This window comes from Crinia signifera, chromosome 2 (assembly GCF_055691185.1).
Source record: "Crinia signifera chromosome 2, ASM5569118v1, whole genome shotgun sequence".
Classification (NCBI taxonomy): domain Eukaryota; kingdom Metazoa; phylum Chordata; class Amphibia; order Anura; family Myobatrachidae; genus Crinia; species Crinia signifera.
Genome location: NC_139218.1, coordinates 262,740,956 through 262,761,651, shown reverse-complemented (window position 1 = coordinate 262,761,651; position 20,696 = coordinate 262,740,956). Strand labels below are relative to the sequence as shown.

The following is a 20,696-nucleotide window of genomic DNA, read 5'->3' as shown; positions in this document are numbered from 1 at the left end:
CATTGCAAGTAGGAGCTGATTGGCTGGTTGTTTATCTCTCTCCATTTTATCACTTTTTAAGCTTAGTGCATCTGGCCCATTGACTCTGGTTGTGCCTGTACCAACCTGGCCCTGAAACTCAATGATCAACTCACAGCCCCCCCCCCCCCCCCCCACCTTCCCATATGAAGATGTGAGAAGGACACTGGGCTGGTCCCATACAAGGGGGTAGTCCAAAATAACTAGTCGCACACTGTAGGGGTTGGAGCTAGGTACATGGAAGAGAAAGGTAGGTGGGCCCTGGAGGCAGGCAAGAAGGGCTCATGAGAGGGAGGAAGTGAAGCAGCCAGGAAGAGGATTATTTCTGTCCAGAAACTACAGACATACTTCCCGTGAAAACCCTATACGGCTCCATATGACCAAATACATTGATTTGTGCCTTTCAAATGATTTTGCCTTCCAAAGCATTGAGGGACAATGTAAGCACCTTGAAAATATCATAGGTATAATAATTTATTCTATTCATTCTATATGGGACATGTTGGTCCACTTGAACTTTGGTGCAGGGCCATCTTAACATATGTGCTGAATGGGTAGCTGCCCAAGGGCCCCCAATTCTAGGGAACTTCAAATCGGGGCATATTGGTTTGTGGGCATCTGTTGGTCTGATTGTGAATTACACACAATTAGAGCGGATAGGCAGCACTCTCTTCCTGCTTCCCAGCCTGCAGACAGACAGGTAACGGCTGTTAGCAAGCTGATTGGTGGAAATCTGGAGCTATGCACCAATCAGAGCCCAGCATTGTTTGCCTGTAGCCAGACTGTGAATAGCTCTCAGCATGATGATTGGTGGATGGCTGGAGCCAAACAGTTCTGACAGCCATTCACTGTATAGAGGCAAGTGAAGAGAAAGGGCATGTTATGATTTTTTTTGTTTAAAATGTTTCCCTTCAATGGGTCTGGAGGCGCCCCAAATGCATTGCTTTTGTTGTTAAGACAGCCCTTCTTTTGTGTACAGACCATCATTCTTGCCTACTTTTGGAAACTAGTTTTAAGTTGGAAGTAGAATGGGCCATTTACTTGCGTCTACCTTTTCTTACTGTCAGTCTAGACGCTGACTATCTTTAGACATCCAACTAGATGAGTTGGATTAAGTGTGGTTGACCATAACATCAATCTAGACAGCGTCAATCCACTATACCATAATCAGGCAGCCATCAGCTATTTACTGACTCGGCGGCTGTGCCTGCAGGCTAGGAGGGAGGCTGGTACTTGTGAGTTATCCGGGCTGCCGATTTTTTAATCGCGCCCGAAATCGTGGGCATCGCGTCGGTCGTGGCCGTTATAAGGAGCCGCGACGCGATGCCCCCGATTTCCCATAGACAGTAATGTTAAAAGACACGATGGACCCGATTTCCGACCCGATTTCCCATAGACAGCAATGTTAAAAGACGCGATGGACCCGATTTCCCATAGAAAGCAATGTTAAAATAAAATGACAATGTGAAATTGGCCAATATGGCCATTTAACATTGGATATGTTTTAAAAAAAAAATGTTTCATGGCCCCCCACCACCGTTAACGCCACCTCGCTATTGACGCCAACCCGAAGCGTGGCGAGCGCAGCGAGCCCGCGAGGGGCGGCGGTACGCGTCCTCCGACCTTTTCATACCCCCACTATCCACGTCGGCGTGGAGTTGAGAATAGAATAGTGTGGCGAGCGCAGCGAGCCACTGAGCCCGAAGCGTGGCGAGCGCAGCGAGCCCCGCGAGGGGACGCGGACACCTGTGAAGCCCGCAAGGGGACGCGGATACCTGTGAAGGTATCCGCGTCCGCTCGCCACGCTTCGGGCTCGGTGGCTCGCTGCGCTCGCCACACTATTCTATTCTCAACTCCACGCCGACGTGGATAGTAGGGGTAAGAAAAGGTCGGAGGACGCGTACCGCCGCCCCTCGCGGGCTCGCTGCGCTCGCCACGCTTCGGGTTGGCGTCAATAGCGAGGTGGCGTTAACGGTGGTCTATTCCTAGAGAAGCCCTGCAGGCAGACTGACATCCTGAAGTTCATCTCATCATGAAGTTACACGCTGGACCCACCCATCGCATCATGACGTCACACGCTGGACCCACAGTTGGGCCCTTACCGTTCCAGTCAATACTACATAAAGCATTCAAAAACTTTTGAACTAGAATGTAATTAATGGATTTCGCAACGAAAAAAAATCCTTTGGCTGATGGAGTAGATGGATTATATGAAATCATAAAATATCTTTGCAATCAGGCTCACTTTACAGGACTTAATTAATTCTAACTCTGAAAGGAAGCATGGGATTGTCCTTGGGCTTAGACACTTCCATGTTGCATTCTTGGGTTATCTACTTCAAATCATAATGGAAGCTTTGCAAATGTTCTGTCTATTCAAGATGTAATATATTACATTATATTTGTATTCCGTGCCCTAGATATTGTTTCACATTTACCAAGACAAAACTGGGGCAACTGACCCATGTTAACCTTTAAACATATAATCAAACGAGACTGTGTAAATTCTCAAGTGTTTAAATAAATAGTTGTTAAGTGGATTAGTAACTCCAAGTCATACTTATACAACAATGACGGTGTTAGTCTCCATCTGTATGTCCTTATTGTAAATGTTTATTAAAGGAGTATGCCTTTAGCCGACAAGCAACTGTTTATATTCCATTAGTAAGTGTGGAAAATGATGAAATCCAAAATAGATGTTTTGATGATGAGTAGATATTAAATTATAAAATAATATACAACAGTCGGAGGTGCTTATAGATAATTATATTACAGTAATGAAAAAAGTCCTACAAGGAATCTATTATTTAACATATACTTCCAAAAGCAAAATGTGGTAGATTCAGCTAACAAGTAGTTCTACTGAAATAAGGAATGAAATCTCCTCTTCCTGCAACAACATGTCTTGGATATTTTCTTTTCTGATTACACTTTCATCTCCTCTCTGGGAAAAATGTGAAATATTCCAAATCATTGATGGTCTTAACAAAGAAGTTCAGAGTAATCATGTGGAACAATTGGCTTAGTGTTACATGCAAGTGAATTAATTTACTCAAATATACATGTATGCACAAAAAAATATACAAGTTCAAGATGTTAGCTATTTATTTGTAGAAAACCAGAACAGTATATAGGCTGTATGACAGGTATGGCCAAACCGCTCCTCGAGATCTACCAACGGTCTACAGGTTGCCTGATAAACATGAACTGTTGGTAGATCTTGACGACAGGTTTGGCCACCCCTGCTGTATGGCATCATTTGGATATAGACTGGTTTTGAAAACACTTAAAACAGCAAAAATATTGTGGCCATAATATACAGTTGTTACCAGGGGCATAACCAGATATTTGTGGTCCCAATAACAACATTTTTTAATGCCCCCCCCCCACCACCACCTTTCAAAAGAAGGGGAGCAGGGTAGAGAACAGAACGGCAGCTTGGGTACCAGGGTACAAGGCAGAGTGCCAGCCTGGTGGACCAGGGTACAGGGCAGAATAGAAGCTGGGGCAGATTAACAATGGGGATGATGGAGCTGCAGCTCCGCATAAATAGTCCCATCACCATGACAGCATGATGGTCACCATAGACCAGCTGGCCACATGGCATTCCTATTTTACACACAATTATGCAGTTTTTGTATTTAAATATATTTAGGGATACTTTGGGGCTTATAGTGTATGTGTTTTACATGCGTACAGGGTATTGGCTTTACACATACTTGTCTACCCTCCCGGGGGGGGGGGGGCTCCCGCAAATTGGGTCCCCCTCTAGGCCCCCCAGGAAGGTGGGAGGTCTCCAGCATCACCGCCGCAGCCCCTGCACCCCCCTTCTCAGCTGCATAAAATTATGAATTTTCCGGGAAGGGGGTGGGGGTAAAATGCCACAAATCATGTCATTTCACGTCATTCTAGCCCCTCCCCAAATCTGCGGACCCACAAATTGCTGCTGGTGACTGTCACAGGGGCGGGGTTGGTGACATCAGACTCGCCCCACCCCTTGACATGTAGCCACATCCCGCCCCTTGTTCACTCCTCTCCACACTTCTCCCGGAGGGAAGTGAAGAAAAGTAGGCAGGCATGGCTTTACCTCCTCCACTTCTCATAATAGGCCCTTGAACATTTTCAGCTTCAGGCCCTAGAGCAAAGTAAAGGGCAGAGAGCCAGCTGGGTATAGGGCATAGTGGCAGAAGGAGGAGCATGGTACAGTATTAGATATTTTCTAATAATAAAATTTAAGCAATAAAAATAATATCAAAGTATTTAATATCTTACAGGCTAGGACTGGACAACGCTGAAAATGACTGAGCGATTTGACTGTCACTACTGCAAGGAGTCTCTGTTTGGCAAAAAGTACCTGCTGAGGGAGGAAAATCCATACTGTGTAAAGTGTTATGAGAGTCTGTACTCCAACTCCTGTGAAGAATGCAAGAAACCCATTGGCTGTGATGGCAAGGTATGCTGAGTTTACTGAATCTGCTACCAGTATTAAGATTTAAAAAAATATATATAATAACTGAGAATAAGTGTTACTAGTCGCATGGAAAAATGGAAAAATCTCTACTCAAACAAATATCCCCATGCATGTTTTCAAAGTATATTATGCTGATGCTACTTTCACTGCAGGACTGTAATATACACATAATGGACCTGTAGCTGAAATTTTTGTGAACTGGATACAGAAAATACAAATGTACTTAAACAGTTGTTACATCCATTATACACAACTTACTGTATTTAGGCCTGTATGCTGAAGTTTACGCATAACATGGTCCATGCATTCCTGCCCCAGTAGAATATGTCCCCGGCATAAGTCAGGAGTACAGTACCTTAAATATACTTACATCCATGTTTTAATCATTTTGACTGCAAAATATACATTTACCAGTATATACCTCCTAACTGTGAAACTTGCCGCGATGACACTCTAGCTTGGAGAGCTTGCGTGCTTCTTTAAAAGTAGGCATGTCTTTGCCACAATGCTGTGATTGCGATCCACAGCATTGTGGGTGCATGGCAAGTGCTCTGTGAGATGTTGGCATCAGTGGCATAACTATAGCGCCGCAGCCCCCGCTATGGCGGGGAGGCACCGGGAGTCTGCGGGTGCTATTGTTAGTCACCCAGCTCCCCCCTCCTTGTGGGTGCAGCAGGGAGCGGGCAGGGGGGTCCGTGCGGCGCGGGTGTACATGCTGTCAGGGAGAGCCTGGAGGTCCCTGCGGCGCTGAGCATGACGTTGCCGGGGTCCCTGCAGTGACCTGGAAACAACGTGCTATCCGCCGTGCGGCGGCGCAGGAAGCTCTTCTGACTTTGAAAGCACTGATTGGCTGAATCTCATGCCCCCAGACCCCCCTCCCCCACTCATCTCCCCTGTCCGCCAATTAAATGCTATGGTTTTCAGCTCGTTGGGAAGGGGCGGGGCTAAAATGACATAATTTGCATAATTTTAGCCCCGCTTCTTCCTAGTGGACCCGTAAATCAGACACAATTGAAGGGCTCAGTGGGAAAAAAGGCACAAAATAAATTTTACTTTTCTTGAATTATAATAGCAGGGATTTGTATGTAGCTTCTGGTGAGCAATAGGCACCAGCCACAATGTTAGAGGTTACAGTTAGTGAAATAGATGCTAGAAGGAAGAATCTACTTGATGGCAGCAAAACTTCAAAATGTTGACGTGCTTTTTTTCCACTGAGCCCCTCAATCTGTACTGCAGCTTTATACAAACAACTCACACAACAAACAAGAAAAAAAAACTCGGGTGGGGTGCACGCTAGACCCCTTGAACTGGTGTGTCTTAAGGCACACCAGTTCAAGGGGTCTAGCGTGCACCCCACGAGTTTCTTTTTTCTTGTTTGTTGTGTGAATTAACTAGTCATAACTCAAGGGTGCACCACTGACCGTCACATAAAATACAGATACAAGGGGAACTGACCCCGATGTGAAGAGTGTCCAACAGGGAGAGAATCTCCGAATGGTCAGTTTTGACCCCAATATTGAACACTGATGCTAAATAGATTGTAATAAAATCCTTTCCCACCACTAGTGCGAATCCCCAACCCCTTCTCGTCTTTATACCAACAATACCAGGACATATGCTCAGAGAAACTTATTTGTAGATGAAACATATTGCTCCGCTGCATCTGAGACCACGGCTACATCTCTCTCAGAATTAGGCCAATCAAAAGACAGAGAATTGCGTTATCTTTTTGTGGGCATATTCAAGTAAGTGAAGAGTTATGGTGTGTACACACATATAAGATTTGCCATTCGATTTTGACTATATAGTCAAAATCGAATCGGTATCGCATAGACATCAAATGGAGATTGAACATGGTATTAAGCTTTCTATCTTGATTCGATGACTATGCGCTCTCTTGTTCAGCTGAAATCGAAATGCCAAATAGACAGTGCAGCAATGACTAGATAGTGCAAATTGAATGTAGATAGTATGAATTGAATTTAAATAGCACGAGTTAGAAAAAATTGCATAGTAATCGTATCTTCGTCAAATAGCAAAGGAATCTCACCGTGTATACACCATTACTGTAGCACCGAAGACACCCGACCTGCTGCAGACATATAGAAATTTACTTATGTTTTACGTCAATTTTATGGTTACACTTAATTGTACATTTATTTTATATATGTTTTTATCAACAAACCATTATTTTGAAATACTACTTGAATAGGAATTTATATAGCAGTCATCTCTCACATCTTTTTTTTTTCTCTGTAAAAAAAAACCCCAAAGCAATAAATTAAGCTGGAGCTATGTACCGTTTTTCCTGCAGTAAACATTAGGAATTTCTAAAGTTGGAAGGAAGTTAATACGAAATGGTCACAAAATATTTTGGAATGAATCATTATGAACTTTTAAACTCAAATTTATAGATTTGGTATTTAATACAATAAAATACTATTTTGAGAAAAAGATTCCCTGTTGGCAGATAGATGGCCTAATTAGGCCGTAACATGAATGGAGGAATTATTGCACAATAGATAATAAAAAAATAGATAATAAAACTATATATAGCTTTATTGTAACCACTAATTCCTTATTTGTCAGTCTGGTTAACTGGTCCAAGATGTTTTGTATTTTTATTTCAAGAACATGAAATACTTTTTAGTACCTTCCCTTTAAATTAACCCTACATCAATGCAAAAACGGGACAGGGTCGGTTGGTCGACCTAAAGATGGTCGACGGTCATTAGGTGGACACCACTAGGTCGACATACTTTAAGGTCGACGTGGGTCTAGGTCGACATGGGACAAGGTCGACAGGTCATTAGGTCAACATGGTCTAGGTCGACAGTCAAAAGGTTGACATGGGGATTTTCACTGTTTTTGAGCCGACATGTGCCGACAGTCGATATTTCATGACCTATCATCCACTAGGGCGTGGTGGGAGAAAAATAGTGTGCCGAGTGCAGCTAGGCACCACGGACGAAGCATGGCGAGTAAAGCGAGCCATGCGAGGGGACGTGGTGCACTTATTTCTTTGACTGTGTCGACATTCGGATAAAAAAAACCTGTGTAAAAACCCATGTCCTTTTGACTGACGACCTAGACCATGTCGACCTAATGCTTGTGTCGACCTAATGACCTGTCAAACTGACTGTCGATCATCTTTAGGTGGACCATATGAACCATATCCGCAAAAACCACCATAAAAAAGGGGATGACTAGATGGGTCAAGTGGTTCTTATCTGATTCTCTGTTTCTAAAAAAATAAAATAACAGAAACCTTTGTCATTTGCGAGATTTAAATACCCAAATTAGATAAGTGTGCCTAAAAAACAATATAACACTATTATATTACATTTTGTTCTCTTAACTTATTAACTAATATTGATTGTGTGCTGTTTTAAAACAAATAAGCAGATACTGATAATAATAAGATATTAATAATTTTGCCTTGTAAATGATTGCCCCTTTAGAAAATCTCTGGTTTTGGTCGGGCTTCCCACATAGCCATTGAATTCAGATGCTATTACAATTGGCCACATATAAGGATTGTCTTATCCTTATTCTGTGTGCTGTGTTGATGAGTATTATGTACAGTGGCATAGCTACATATGTGGCAGACCCTGCGGTGGCTTGGGGGAGCAGCGCCAGCAGGGTCTGTGGTGGGCACCGCTGGCTGAACTGACAGGCGACCTAGGCAGCAGTGAGCGCTCTTTACATTTGCATGGGGTGGGAACCAGCTCCTTAAATATGCACTGCGCTGGGTCCTTGTTCATTAGATATGCACAGAGCAGGACCAGCTCAGTGCTCAGGTCGCCTGTCAGCTCAGCCAGCGGCTCCTGTAGTCCATTGCCTCGCCCTTCTTGGGCGCTGGAATTTTTTTGGGCAGGGGGGAGAAAAATTTCTAGCTACGCCACTGATTATGTAATAACATTGAATTGAGACTCACATTTTATCATACATTTGCTAATTAGATGCCATGGTTGAGTGAAAATTTGCATCTAAATGGAAATGTTTCTCTTTTTTATCTTTTGAATGATTGCTTTAAGCTTTGTCATGTGCTCAGGCAGCAATATAGAATCTCTTTTCTGTAGCAAGGCAACTCAACATTTTTACAAATAATGAGGGCTGAGAGGGAGTGCTTACCATGCAATTAACTCATTAGGAGACAAAAATGTTACATACATATTTTACTATTTAACAGAACAATAGATGTTGGAAAATTGGAGAAAGGTTTGGTTTTCTCCATTATTTTAGGGAAAACATGGCTTTGGCCCTTATTCTGATCTGTGCGGAAATTCCCGCATTCTTACGGAGCGGTCCGCACGCCACGGTGTTTTGCCGCATGCGGCCATCGTCCGTAGAAACGCCCACGTGTCCTCCGCATTCGGACGGACTCACTCTTTAAGAACAGGGCGTGTTTACGGACGACATACAAACCATGCGTGTGCGGGAGAAACACTCCGATTCGGCACGGTATTACAGAGTATTACAGAGTATGCTCGGGAATACCGCATCCGACCGGGAGCCAAGCGGTGCTACCGCACGTAAGCGGAGTATTTACGCCAAACAACCCACTATGAAGTATCTTCTGCAAGACATCACATGACCCACTTATTCAATTACCTATCCTCATAAAAAACTGCTTATTTGGAATTGGAATCAATTAGATTCCAATATATCCTTACAAGCATGCCTAACACATGCATTGCACACATTAACCCTTACAGCAATGTAAGTGCAATGCTTTGTATTACACCCTGTGTAAAAGATTATAAACAATCTACACATATACTATTTAAAGTGCAAATAAAACCAACAACTGTGAACTTGCATAAAGAATTTTATTAACGACCCAATTAACATAAATATAAAAAAAGTAAATAAGAAATTAAAGAAGCAGGTCCTTCAGGTCCTGCAGGTGTGCTTGCGCCAGCTGCAGCTGGTGCTCCAGTCGCCGGAGGGCCCCATGCACACCCTCATCTGCCGGTGTGGTGTCATCTGTGGGCATGTCAAAGGGGCAACAATTAGTCATGTTATTCTTGCATACATTTCACATCCTGCGACATAAATTGCACAAATGCTAGGTGACATGTGTGTATATATATATATATATATATATATATATCTATGTAGAGCATGGGTCCTCAAACTGCGGCCCTCCAGATGTTGGGAAACTACAAATCCCAGCATGCCTTGCCACAGTTTTGCTATAAGGAAGTGTTAAAACTGTGGCAAGGCATGGCGGCATTTGTAGTTTCACAACATCTGGAGGGCCGCACTTTGAGGACCCATGATGTAGAGAGATAGAGACACACATAGATAAATAGATATGACACATATATACATACATGCTAAGTTATTTACTACATACTGTATTTTGTGGCCTATACACTTTACTCTGCAGAAGACATAACAGTCATATTGTTTCTTCTCAGTCACAACCCACCCATGACTAACCAATGACAAGCAGGTCATGGGCTCCGTCAATAAGAACTTGTCACAATCTGCTCAGTCTATAAGTTCAGTGATGGTTCGTGGCATGGGAGTTATGCAAATGTAAGGAATGCACAGTACACATCCTCAAATTCATAATTCTGTCTAAACCAACCTACAATTCTGTGACGGGCAAAAAAAAAACTGAAGTACAGGGGGTGTTTAGGTAGAGGAGGCTCCTGGGACACTGGCAACTTCTGACTCCATTCCAAGGTAGGCCGGGCCATACTCCATTTATAGCATACATCCTAGAGTTTATAAATAACATTCACCAACAATATAGATTCCACTATTTGATGGGTCATAATCCACGCTTGCAGCAGGTGAATTTAAGCCACAAATGATCCACTCATCCCTTTACTCCAGGATCCAGTTTAACTACAACGGTTATGTGGCAGTCAAAATGGACCTCCAACCCATCCCACAAACCTGTGTAATTCAGAGGTGTCCTGGATGAAAGGTATGCCTTGGACACCCCATCTAACCCGTACCTGTATCTGTAGCTACCCACTTTGGGGTCTATATGATTAGTATGGGCCCAAAATTTGTAATCAACAGTGCTAAAAAACAAATACCAGTACAACTACTTCATGAATTATGCATTATGTCAACATACCGATCTGCGCCGACTCCGGTGCCTGGCACGCCTCCTCCCCCTCTGAATTGGAGGTGTCCGGGGCAACTGTGGCCTCCTCAGCCCCCTCCTCTGCCATCTCCTCGGGCACAACATCCTCCTCCTGCAACTCCTCCTCCACCTCCTCCTCCACCTCCTCCACCTCCTCCTCCTCCACCTCCTCCTCCACCTCCTCCTCCAACTCCTCCTCCACCACCACCACCACCACCTCCTCCTCCTCCTCCTCCTCCTCCGCCACCAACACCTCCTCCTCCGCCACAAACTCCTCCTCCTCCGCCACAAACTCCTCCTCCACCTCCTCCTCCACCATTTGCTCCTGGCCAACTTCCTCCTCCTCCACCCTTGCCGGCACCTCCTCCTCGGGGTGTTGGCCCTCGTCCTGGGCCAGGCCTGCCTCCGCCTGTTCACGGGCCTGTCGGGCTCGGGCTCGTGCTGTGTGGTAGAAAAAAACATCATGGTCAATGTTGGCTCATTGGGGCACATTTATTAATCCAAAACAAGACATACATGGAAGGGTGATAATGATGGCAAACGATGCAGGAAAGTAGCTCCTTACTGTTAATGGACTCCAAAGTGTGTCATTCAAATTATTATGTGATGGTTAGTAATTTGTTCCCACATTACAACCCAGGCATTTATCAATGTGTAACACATATTAGATCGGGCACATTGTATGCATCAGAATCCTCAATGCTATGGCATTACATATAAAAGCCTCATGACTGCATGTTAACCAGGAAGAAGCACACATAACAGTCTATGGACTTTTAAACCCATGGACACCCACTTATCATGAGACACATTTTATTGCTTATATATGCTATGTTGTAAGTGCGAAATTTCATAGCTAAAATACTCACATTCCGCAATTTCGCCCCTTAGTTGTGTCAGCAGCTGGGGCTGGCGCCTGCGGAGGTCGGACCACCGCCTCTCCAGCTGCCCGAGGGACCTACGCACCCGAGTGCGGGCGTAAATCCGGCGCCCTGCCGCAGCGTAAGCCCTCCGCTTATGGCGGTTGGTTATGAAGGGCCCCGCACGGCCCAGCCTTGTCTCCATGACGGAGACAAGAACTCGCAGCTCCTCATGCGTGAAGGGTTCTGCCCTCCGTGTCTCCGCCATGTTGACAATGGCATATATCAACCAATCAGGTGGTGGCATTGGTTGATCACAGTTATTTGTGTTAATAACTTTATTGTTCATTTTTACATTAACAGCGTCTCTGCGCCAACACAAATGGTGACAAATTCGCATGCCTTCAAAACCGTAGTGTTGATGTATGGGAATGAACAAATCTGATATATATAAAACACAGTGTGTATGCACTTAGCAAATCCAATGAGCCCGCGCTCCGCCAAGCAACGCGTGCTATAGCTTAGCAACGCATAGCTGTAGTTAGCATTACTTACTCTATGCATATATGTGTATGCGTACATTTATGTGTAAAAGACACATACACACACTTGCAGGTATCCGGAAACCAGCATTATACAGCAGCCCTGCCTGCCTGCCTGCCTGCCTGCCTGCCTGGCTGCCTGGCTGCATGCTCCTTGAAATGTTGAAACATGTGCATAAATTCCAACATCATATATATATATATATATATATATGCAAACAAATCATACATCAACACAGGAAATAATCCCCTACACATTATAGAATAAATCAATGTACTCACCAGTCATCAGGGATAGTATCAACTACAATAATGAAGATATAACAAACACATTAGATGCCTTGTCCAAGGTATAATAATTCCCACCTATATTGAACTTCCCCCAAAACCAAACACATATGCTAAATATCTCCTATTTCTTTGGCATTAGGAGGGCAGGCTGGCTAATGGTCGGTTTGTAACACTGACAACTAACACACTGGACTTATTTGAAGGGGTGATTGTGACTAAAATGGGTGTGTTAGGTCAACTCAATAACATGTACCTGAAATATCTTTGCGCCACAGAGTCCCGCAGCTGGTATCCCCTCCGGCATTCAGGGGCGCGGGATGGGCGCATGGGCGGATCTTGCGGCTCAGATGGTACCTCCCACTCCTCAAAGGGTATCTCACGCCGCACAGCAATGTTATGCAAAAATACACACAGGCCCACGATCCTCGACACCATTTCAGGCGCATATTGCAAGTCACCACCAGTGCGGTGGAGCACTCTAAATCGACCTTTTAAAAGGCCAATTGAGCGCTCCACCACTTGCCTGGTGGCAACATGCGCCACATTGAATGCCTCCTGTGGGCCCGGTGCTGGGTAGCTGTACGGCGTAAGTAGCCAGGGCGTACATGGGTAACCGGAGTCAACCAGAACCCACGCATCACGGCCTTCCAGCTCTTGTAGTCTTTGCCATATCCCGGTTTGTCGGATGACATGCGAGTCATGGGCACTTCCGGGAAACTTCGAGTTGAAGGCGAGAATTTCCATGGATGGGCCACATACCACCATCACGTTCAGTGAGTGGAACAATTTGCGGTTCCTATATATCTTCTCACTTCGAGATGGAGGCACAAATGGTACATGGGTGCCATCCACAGCCCCTATCACATTAGGGAAGCCAGCAATTTGTTGGAAGGCGTGCTGGCTTCTGCCCAGGGTCTCGGGGGCAAATGTCATGGCCATGAAGTGCCCCTTGCGCCTGAACATGGCCGACGTCACACGCCTCAGGATTCGGCAGAAGGCCGGCTGAGATATTCCAGCAAGTACTGCCACTACTTGTTGGAACGATCCTGAGGCGCAGAAATGCAACACCGCCAGCAGCTGTGTGTGAGGCGGAATTGCTGTCGTGATCCCGTGTAGAGGTTCCAAATCGCTCTGAATTAGGTTGAGCAGATCCAGAATTACATTTGGGGGTAACCGGTACCTAGTAAGTACCTCATCATCGGGCATAGCAAACAGAGTCACCCGTGTGCGATAGATTCTAGCACGTCCTGGCCTCCTTGGGCGACGAGTGGGGAGAGCCGCAAGTGCCCTTAGCCTCCTCTCCATGTAGCGCAGAATAGCTTCTGCAACCTATAAAGAAATGAACATAAATACTGATGCACCTATGCACATAATGGCCATATCCCACTACAAACTGATTTGTAGCCTTCTATACGTACAATTGATGGCCGCCCCGTGTAATCACGCAGATCCATTTGACTCTCTAATGATGACACAATAATATGAACTCAATACACACCGTCCAAAACACACAGATAAAGGTGTCAGCATTTTTTGCCAACTTCATGTACTATGAGACATTTCATCTATTGCTGTGACATGTTGTCCTGCAATAGATGAACCCACACAGGTTTAAGACCTGTGAGTGAAATATTGAACATGTGACATGTTGCAATAATGATACACACACTTTGCTGGCCCAACAATCTGTAGGCAGTGAGGCAATGGTGCATACCTTCATACACTTACATAGTGAATGGATATCATATCTACAAGGAGCATGGAAGAGCTTACCTTAGACCCTGACAAGTCGTGATCTGGAGACAACTGATTCTACCAGCAACTCACTATTTATAGGGCTCTCACATGTGTTGTCTATAACAGTAGAGATGAGTATTGGCTGACTTGTGGCGTGGATTCTCTAAGGGAATGGGCTACTTTTAGCTTGCAATCAAACGCCATCATACGCCAGTAGTCATGAATCAAATGTCATGTAATGCTAGCAAATAGCATGTGTATTGTGCAATAGTCCCAGGTGTATCCGAAGATTCTATGCAATGTTATAATTGGTGACCAGTATTTCATTTAGAACTTTCGCCAGGTTTTCCACAATGGAATTTCCGCCACCGTATGCGGCGCGAAAGAACAGCGACGTACGCTCACGCACGGAACGCAGCTGCCGCTGATGTCCGCCAAACAGGATACTCAAACAGTATAAAAAGGTGTATTACAGGGTGACAATGTTGTTGCTAACATGTCTGGCTCCCAACCAGAGTTAGACCCAGAGCTCCAGCAACTTTTTGCCCAGCTGGACTCCAGCACCACCTATGTGCCACTGCACATGCAGGCAGTGGGTAATGAGGAGGCTGCTGGCCCTTCTACAGCAGGCCAAGCTGCACATGACCATTCGACAGCAGAGCAACCAACACCTGGCCCTTCTGCAGCAGCCCAACCTGCAGCTGGCTCATCTGCACCATCAGCAGATTTGTTTGGAACACAACAGGGGACTTCACAAGGTAGTACCATGGCCAGCACTTCAAGTGCAGCGACTGGTGCCAGGGGGCGTGGCCAGGGACGTAGCAAGGGGCGAGCCAGTGCAACAGCCGAACCACCAAAAAAAAACAAGGCATATGAAGCACAGGAGCTGGCCATCCTGGTTCCCCGAGCACGTGATTGGATAGAGTGCCCATCCGAGAAGCTGACACACACACGCCGATGGAAGATTTGGGAACAGATAACGGCAGAGATTAATGCAGTTGCGCCACAAGTTCGTGAGACGGACCATGTGAAGAAGAGGCAAGTTGTTTTGTCATACATGTGCCCAGTAATAGCCAAGTAATGATTTAATGGATGCTTATATGCATTTTGCAAATGGCACATGAGGTTGTTACGATACACATACATTATTGCCATGTTATTTCCTTGAGAGTCAGAGTAGGGTGATTGTGAATGTGTATTGTAACGGTTGATATCATAGTTGCATGTAATATTATATATGGGACATTAATCACATGTTGTAAGATGTAGCACATAGCAATGGCTGCAACAGCTAACATTGGGAGTGACATGTATTAATATGTCAACTTACATTGCAGGTGGCAGGACTTCAAAACCAACCTGAAGAGGAAGATGACCAAGCGGTGGGACCACAGCCAGACATCTGGGGCCGGCCCCATGCCATCAGGGCTAGAGCTCACCCCCCTGGAGGAGATGGCGGAGAGCTGTATCTCAGTTGAGGAGATCAGGGGGGTGAGCACGATGGATAGCGAGGCCCCAGCTGAAGTGTTTGCGTCTTTTCTGGAAGGTAAATATTGGTCATGCCATAAACTTGTGCAAGTAATTATCGTAGAATGTCTCCTAATTGTGTTTATCTTTTCCCACAGACACCCCACCGCTTGGTGAGGACTCTGCTCAGGAGGTGGAGGAGTCCGTGCCACCTGGCCCCAGAGGTAGGCCTGTGCAGCAGCAGGCATCGGGCCAAGCCGATTTGGCCGCCTTGGCCCAGGTGCTTGTGGACATCAACCAGCAGGGAGATTTTGCATCAGAACGGATGCGTAGGACCGAGGAGATCCTGGCGAGCTTGGTCAGCACCCAGCAGTCCATCGCTGGGAGCATGCAGGCCATGGCTGAGTCACATCAGGCCATGGCTGCAAGTGCTCAGGTGCTGGCCGAGCAAGCCACCCGCCAAAATGATCTCCTCCTCCACCATAATGAGCTTATGGTGGAGCTGGTTACCAGCAACAGGGTCCTAATGTCATCCGTTTCTGGTGCATTACCAGCGGAAACACTCCCTGCTGGCAGGAGGGGTAGACCAGCCAACCCCTCCACATCATCTGCTCCACCTGCCCCAGCATCTGGGCGTCCCCGAAGAGCTGCTGCACAGGCCAAGGAGCCTACCAAGGCCAAACGTGGTCGGAAATGAACTTGTGGCCGCATTAATCTCTACCGTTATGTGTTCCCAAATCTTCCATTGTGCTGTGTGTGTCAGCTTCTTGTGTCCAATCACGTGCTGAGGGGAACCAGATGAGCCCTTGCTTCATATGTCCTTTGTGGTTCCCCTGTTGCCCTCTTGTGCCTGGCATTACTGTCAGCTGTACTTGAAGTGATGGCCATGGTACTATCTGGTGAAGTCCCCGGTTGTGTTCCAAATGAGTCTGCTGATGGTGCATATGAGCCAGCTGCAGGTTGGCCTGCTGCAGAAGGGCCAGGTGTAGGGTGCCCTGCTGTCGAATGGTCAGGTGCAGCTTGCCCTGCTGTCGAAGGGCCAGCAGCCTCCTCATTTCCCACTGGCTACATGTGCAGTGGCACATAGGAGGTGCTGGAGTCCATCTGTGTGCTATTATATTTTTGTTTTATTATTATTTATTTTGCTGCATTCCTGCCATGTTGTTTATAGTTGTGATGTTTAATTTTATGGTCATTGCATGACAGTGGCATTGACTGTGACATGAATATAAATAAATGTGTTTACTTTACCCAAAATGTGTGGTTTCATGAGTACATGTCGAATACACATGTGTATTGCTAGTATTAATATTCTGTCATGTCAATTGTTAGCAGTTTTTAAGTGTCTGAGAAGTACAGCATATGTGGCTGATGAGTAAGGTTTCCTTGAAGCAGCAATGGTTTCAATTAAAGCACTGACAAGCGTCCTATTAGTGAGTAATGAGTAAAGGAGTAGATTGTATTGGGTTCAGGTGTTAATGGTTGTAGTCATTAGGCGTACGTTCGCCTACCGCATGAACGAGTGGTGTCCGCAAAGCAATAGTACACTTGTGGACACCGCACATTTCAGCCCTTTTTGCTCGCGTGCATTCGGAGTGGTTTCCGAATGTACGCCCCCCAACATAAGTGTACTCCCCCGTGTCCGCCCATGTTTCCGCCCCGTTTTGCCCACTTTGAAACTACGCCCATGTGTCATTCCGCATGACGCCCATAATACGCCCCTATTTCCCGACTGATTGCGGGGACCAGTTTTGGACGGGCTTTGTCCGAACTGGTACCGAGTCAAGGCGTGGCACATGCGCGTAGCGTTCTCCACGCATGCGCAGACGCCGTAAAGACGCTATCCGTAAGAACGCGGTAAAGTCCGCATCAATCAGAATAAGGGCCTTTGTGTGAGACACTGGAGATACCTGAACCCCAAGGTAACGCCAGAGTCTACAGAGATTGTGTATCACCTGACCGTGATGGTTTTATTATTATTATTATTATTATTATTATTATTATTATTATTATTTGAATCACGTTCTTGATGTCTCCTATAAATGTCCTAATGCTGATGTGTGCATGGTATGCAATGCTATCACCTTACCAACGAGTAGAAGAGTATTGGAAGGAAAATGTAATAGTCCAAATCCAAGTTTCTATAAGGAGGACTGCTTCTTCCTGAATTTTGGATGATAATGGCTTCCAAAACACCAAGTACTATCAAGTCTTATTATAAAAGGGGACTTGATTTACCTTGCAAAATATTTTTGTACTGGCTAATCTGTACACATACAGTAATATAGGATCTGCGCTCTGTATACAGTCATATTACTGGAGAATCTTCATTAATATTATACAGATCACTTTACCTCAATCAATCACTACTGCATATTTAACTCAATACTCCCCATTCAACTCACTCTTCGCAATATATTTCACTCCCCCTCCATACAACTCACTGCTTCCTATATAACCCACCCTTCTCTATTCAACTCCCTCCTTTTCATAAAACGTACTCCTTTCCATACAGTGTACTTCTTAGCATGATCACATATCTTGCACTTGACATAGCTTTGTACCTTAACCAAGGCTACAATTCAGATACAGACATTCCTCACTTAATGACTGGGTTCCATTCCTACGACTCGGCCATTAAATGAACGTGTACAAAAATACATAATACAAGTAGAGTACACTTGTAAATAAAGAAAAGTCATACTCCTCCTATCCTCCTATTCTCTGTCATGCCGAAACGCTGCAAAATGTGCGCAGCACGGGTCACTAAACAGTCTGGACAGGTCTTCTTTTTTTAAATTCAATAATTTTTTATTGAGGTTTTGCATATGTTATACGAACAAAACATAGAGGCAGTCAAAATTCCTGCCAAAAACAATTACAATGCTGCATTTGATTGCGTGTACAATGTCGTATTCAATAAAGTATTCAATTTGGTCAAACCGGAAGGTGTGTATATTCCATTAATATAAGCAATTTACAGATGATCGATACATATATCATAGCTGGGATACATAAACACAATACTATATATACAAAGTGAACCAATGAGTGAAGAATAAGCGAGTAGGTAGATAACAGAGGTCACTCTCTGGATCCAAAAGTGCTGGTCATTGACTCGGCCTATAAAAGGGTTATACTCACTAAACAGCAAGTGCAGGTTGTTGTGCAAAGGGGGATGTGAACCACCTGTCAAATACCCGAACAAATTTCCCCTCTGCACATCTAGAAATATACTGTATACAAACTTTTGATGTCGGACAATATCATTAGTTAAAGAAATCCTAGACCTGGGGCCTTATTCCCCGGAAAGGACATAATAGCAGCCTCTATTTCATCCAACTGGAGGGTAGAGTCGAGAAAATCTCTCGCCTCGGTAGTTAGTGTAGGCATAGGTATAGCAGCCAAATATGCCCCTATCTAGCTGTCGGTATGTTTCAGTTTGGTGTAGTATAGATAAAATTGCAGTACAACATCAGGAGTATTGTCATACTTGATTCCATCACTAACCACCAGTTCTGGTACTACATTGCTGAGACTTTCTGTTTTAGCTAAACGCGCCAGATAGCTACCCGGCCTGTCACCCATCAATTATTGAGAATGTTTATCAAAAAATAGCTTAATTTGAGCCTTATCATTTAGATAATCATTCCACTCACTTTGAGCCTTTAGCCAGTCATCTCTAGAAGAGTCCAGACCATCAGCCAGGTAAGCAATCTCAAGAAAACGACAGGAGGCTTCCAAGGCTGTCTTGTTGTGCTTGTATGATTTTTTAAGGTTAGCAACAGCTTGGATCAGAGTACCTCTCAAGAATGAGTTAAACGCATCCCACAACACTGAGGGGGATGCTGAGCCAAAGTGGTCTTATATAGTTGGACCCTAACAGATACATTACGTAGGCCTCTCCACATTTTACCGCACAAGGAGAACTCCCCAGTAAGGGCCATTGTAGAGGTTTTTTATTTTTTTTATTTATTAATTTATATACCCCCTTTTTGTTCCTTAAGTTAGTGAGGTGCTCTGTTAAGAGAGGAAATCATAGGTTTAATCCTAACTCATAAAAAATAGATCATTAAACATACAACAAATAATATAAAATATACAAAGTAATTAAACATCAAATAATATAAAACGACATAAGGAGCCGCTGTTATCTTGCCTATTGAAAAATAGGTTTCTCCCACTAGGCTATCCCTATATTAGTGGTTTAGTGCTCTATTTGTCCCAGGGGCCTCAAACTATGTGGTAGATGGTAATGATTATCTCCATTCTTTATCTTTGCCTACCTCTCTCCTGGTTGGTTTAAGTGGTACTAATCGGGTCTTCATGTAGTGCTACTCTTGTTTCGTACCAGCTCGTTATTTGAAAACATTTTCTTAGTTGTATTTTTATTATGTTTGGTTGTTTTTCTATAATAGCTCCCCATGTTTCAAAGAGCTCTTTCACCCTTTTTTCTTTTTGGAGTGTCGCCTCCACCCATTCCATACGGAATATGTAAAATAATTTTTCCTCAAAAAGTTTCATTGTGGGGGCAGATCTGTGTATCCACCTGTGTAAAATGCTTTTCCTGGCTGCAGCTGATATTGCCAGTAATAGTTTTTTTTTACCTTTTGCGATCTTTATCTCCCTCTCAATTATCCCAAAGATCGCCCATTCTGGGGTTAGTGGGAAAACGTATGCCAGTATATTGGTGGAAAATTGCCATACTTCCTCCGAGATCTGTCCGCATTTCCACAGGCAGTGAAACAGGTCTGCCTCCATTCTATCACATTTTAGACATTTACTGTTTGGCGCTATACCCATATTGAACCTTCTTTTTGGTGTTAAGTATGTCTGGTGGGTGATGTTATAGAACATTTCTGTATACATTATTGCCGGTATGGTTTTTACTGATTCTTCAAGTGATTTTAACAATTTTTCTAAGGTCAGGTTTGGAAAGTCTTCTCTCCATTTTATTATACCTGTTTTTATTTTATCATAATCCAACGATTGGTATAGAAATTTATAGTGGGTTGTTATGATCTTCTTATGTGGCACTTGTTTTTTAAGGAGCATATCTAGGGGGTTATTCAGATCTCTTGGTGTTAAGTGTTGAAGTACCTGGTTTGTGTAATGTTGGGCCTGTAAAAATGTGAGGTTATGCGTGGTAAAAGTGCCATATTTTCCTACCGCCTGGGCATATGTCAAAGTTTTACCCCCTT

The 20,696-nt window shown here is 44.4% G+C and overlaps 1 protein-coding gene across 3 annotated transcripts in view; it reads left to right on the top strand.

Annotated features, from left to right (window-relative positions):
* FHL2 (four and a half LIM domains 2) overlaps window positions 1-20,696 on the top strand; it is an 80,597-nt gene that overhangs the window by 17,495 nt on the left and 42,406 nt on the right. For all 3 annotated transcript variants that reach the window (XM_083174406.1, XM_083174408.1, XM_083174405.1), the window contains exon 2: window positions 4,293-4,471. In XM_083174406.1, the coding sequence (XP_083030532.1) occupies window positions 4,316-4,471 (156 nt within the window). In that variant the 5' untranslated portion in view covers window positions 4,293-4,315. The remainder of the gene's footprint in view (window positions 1-4,292; window positions 4,472-20,696) is intronic.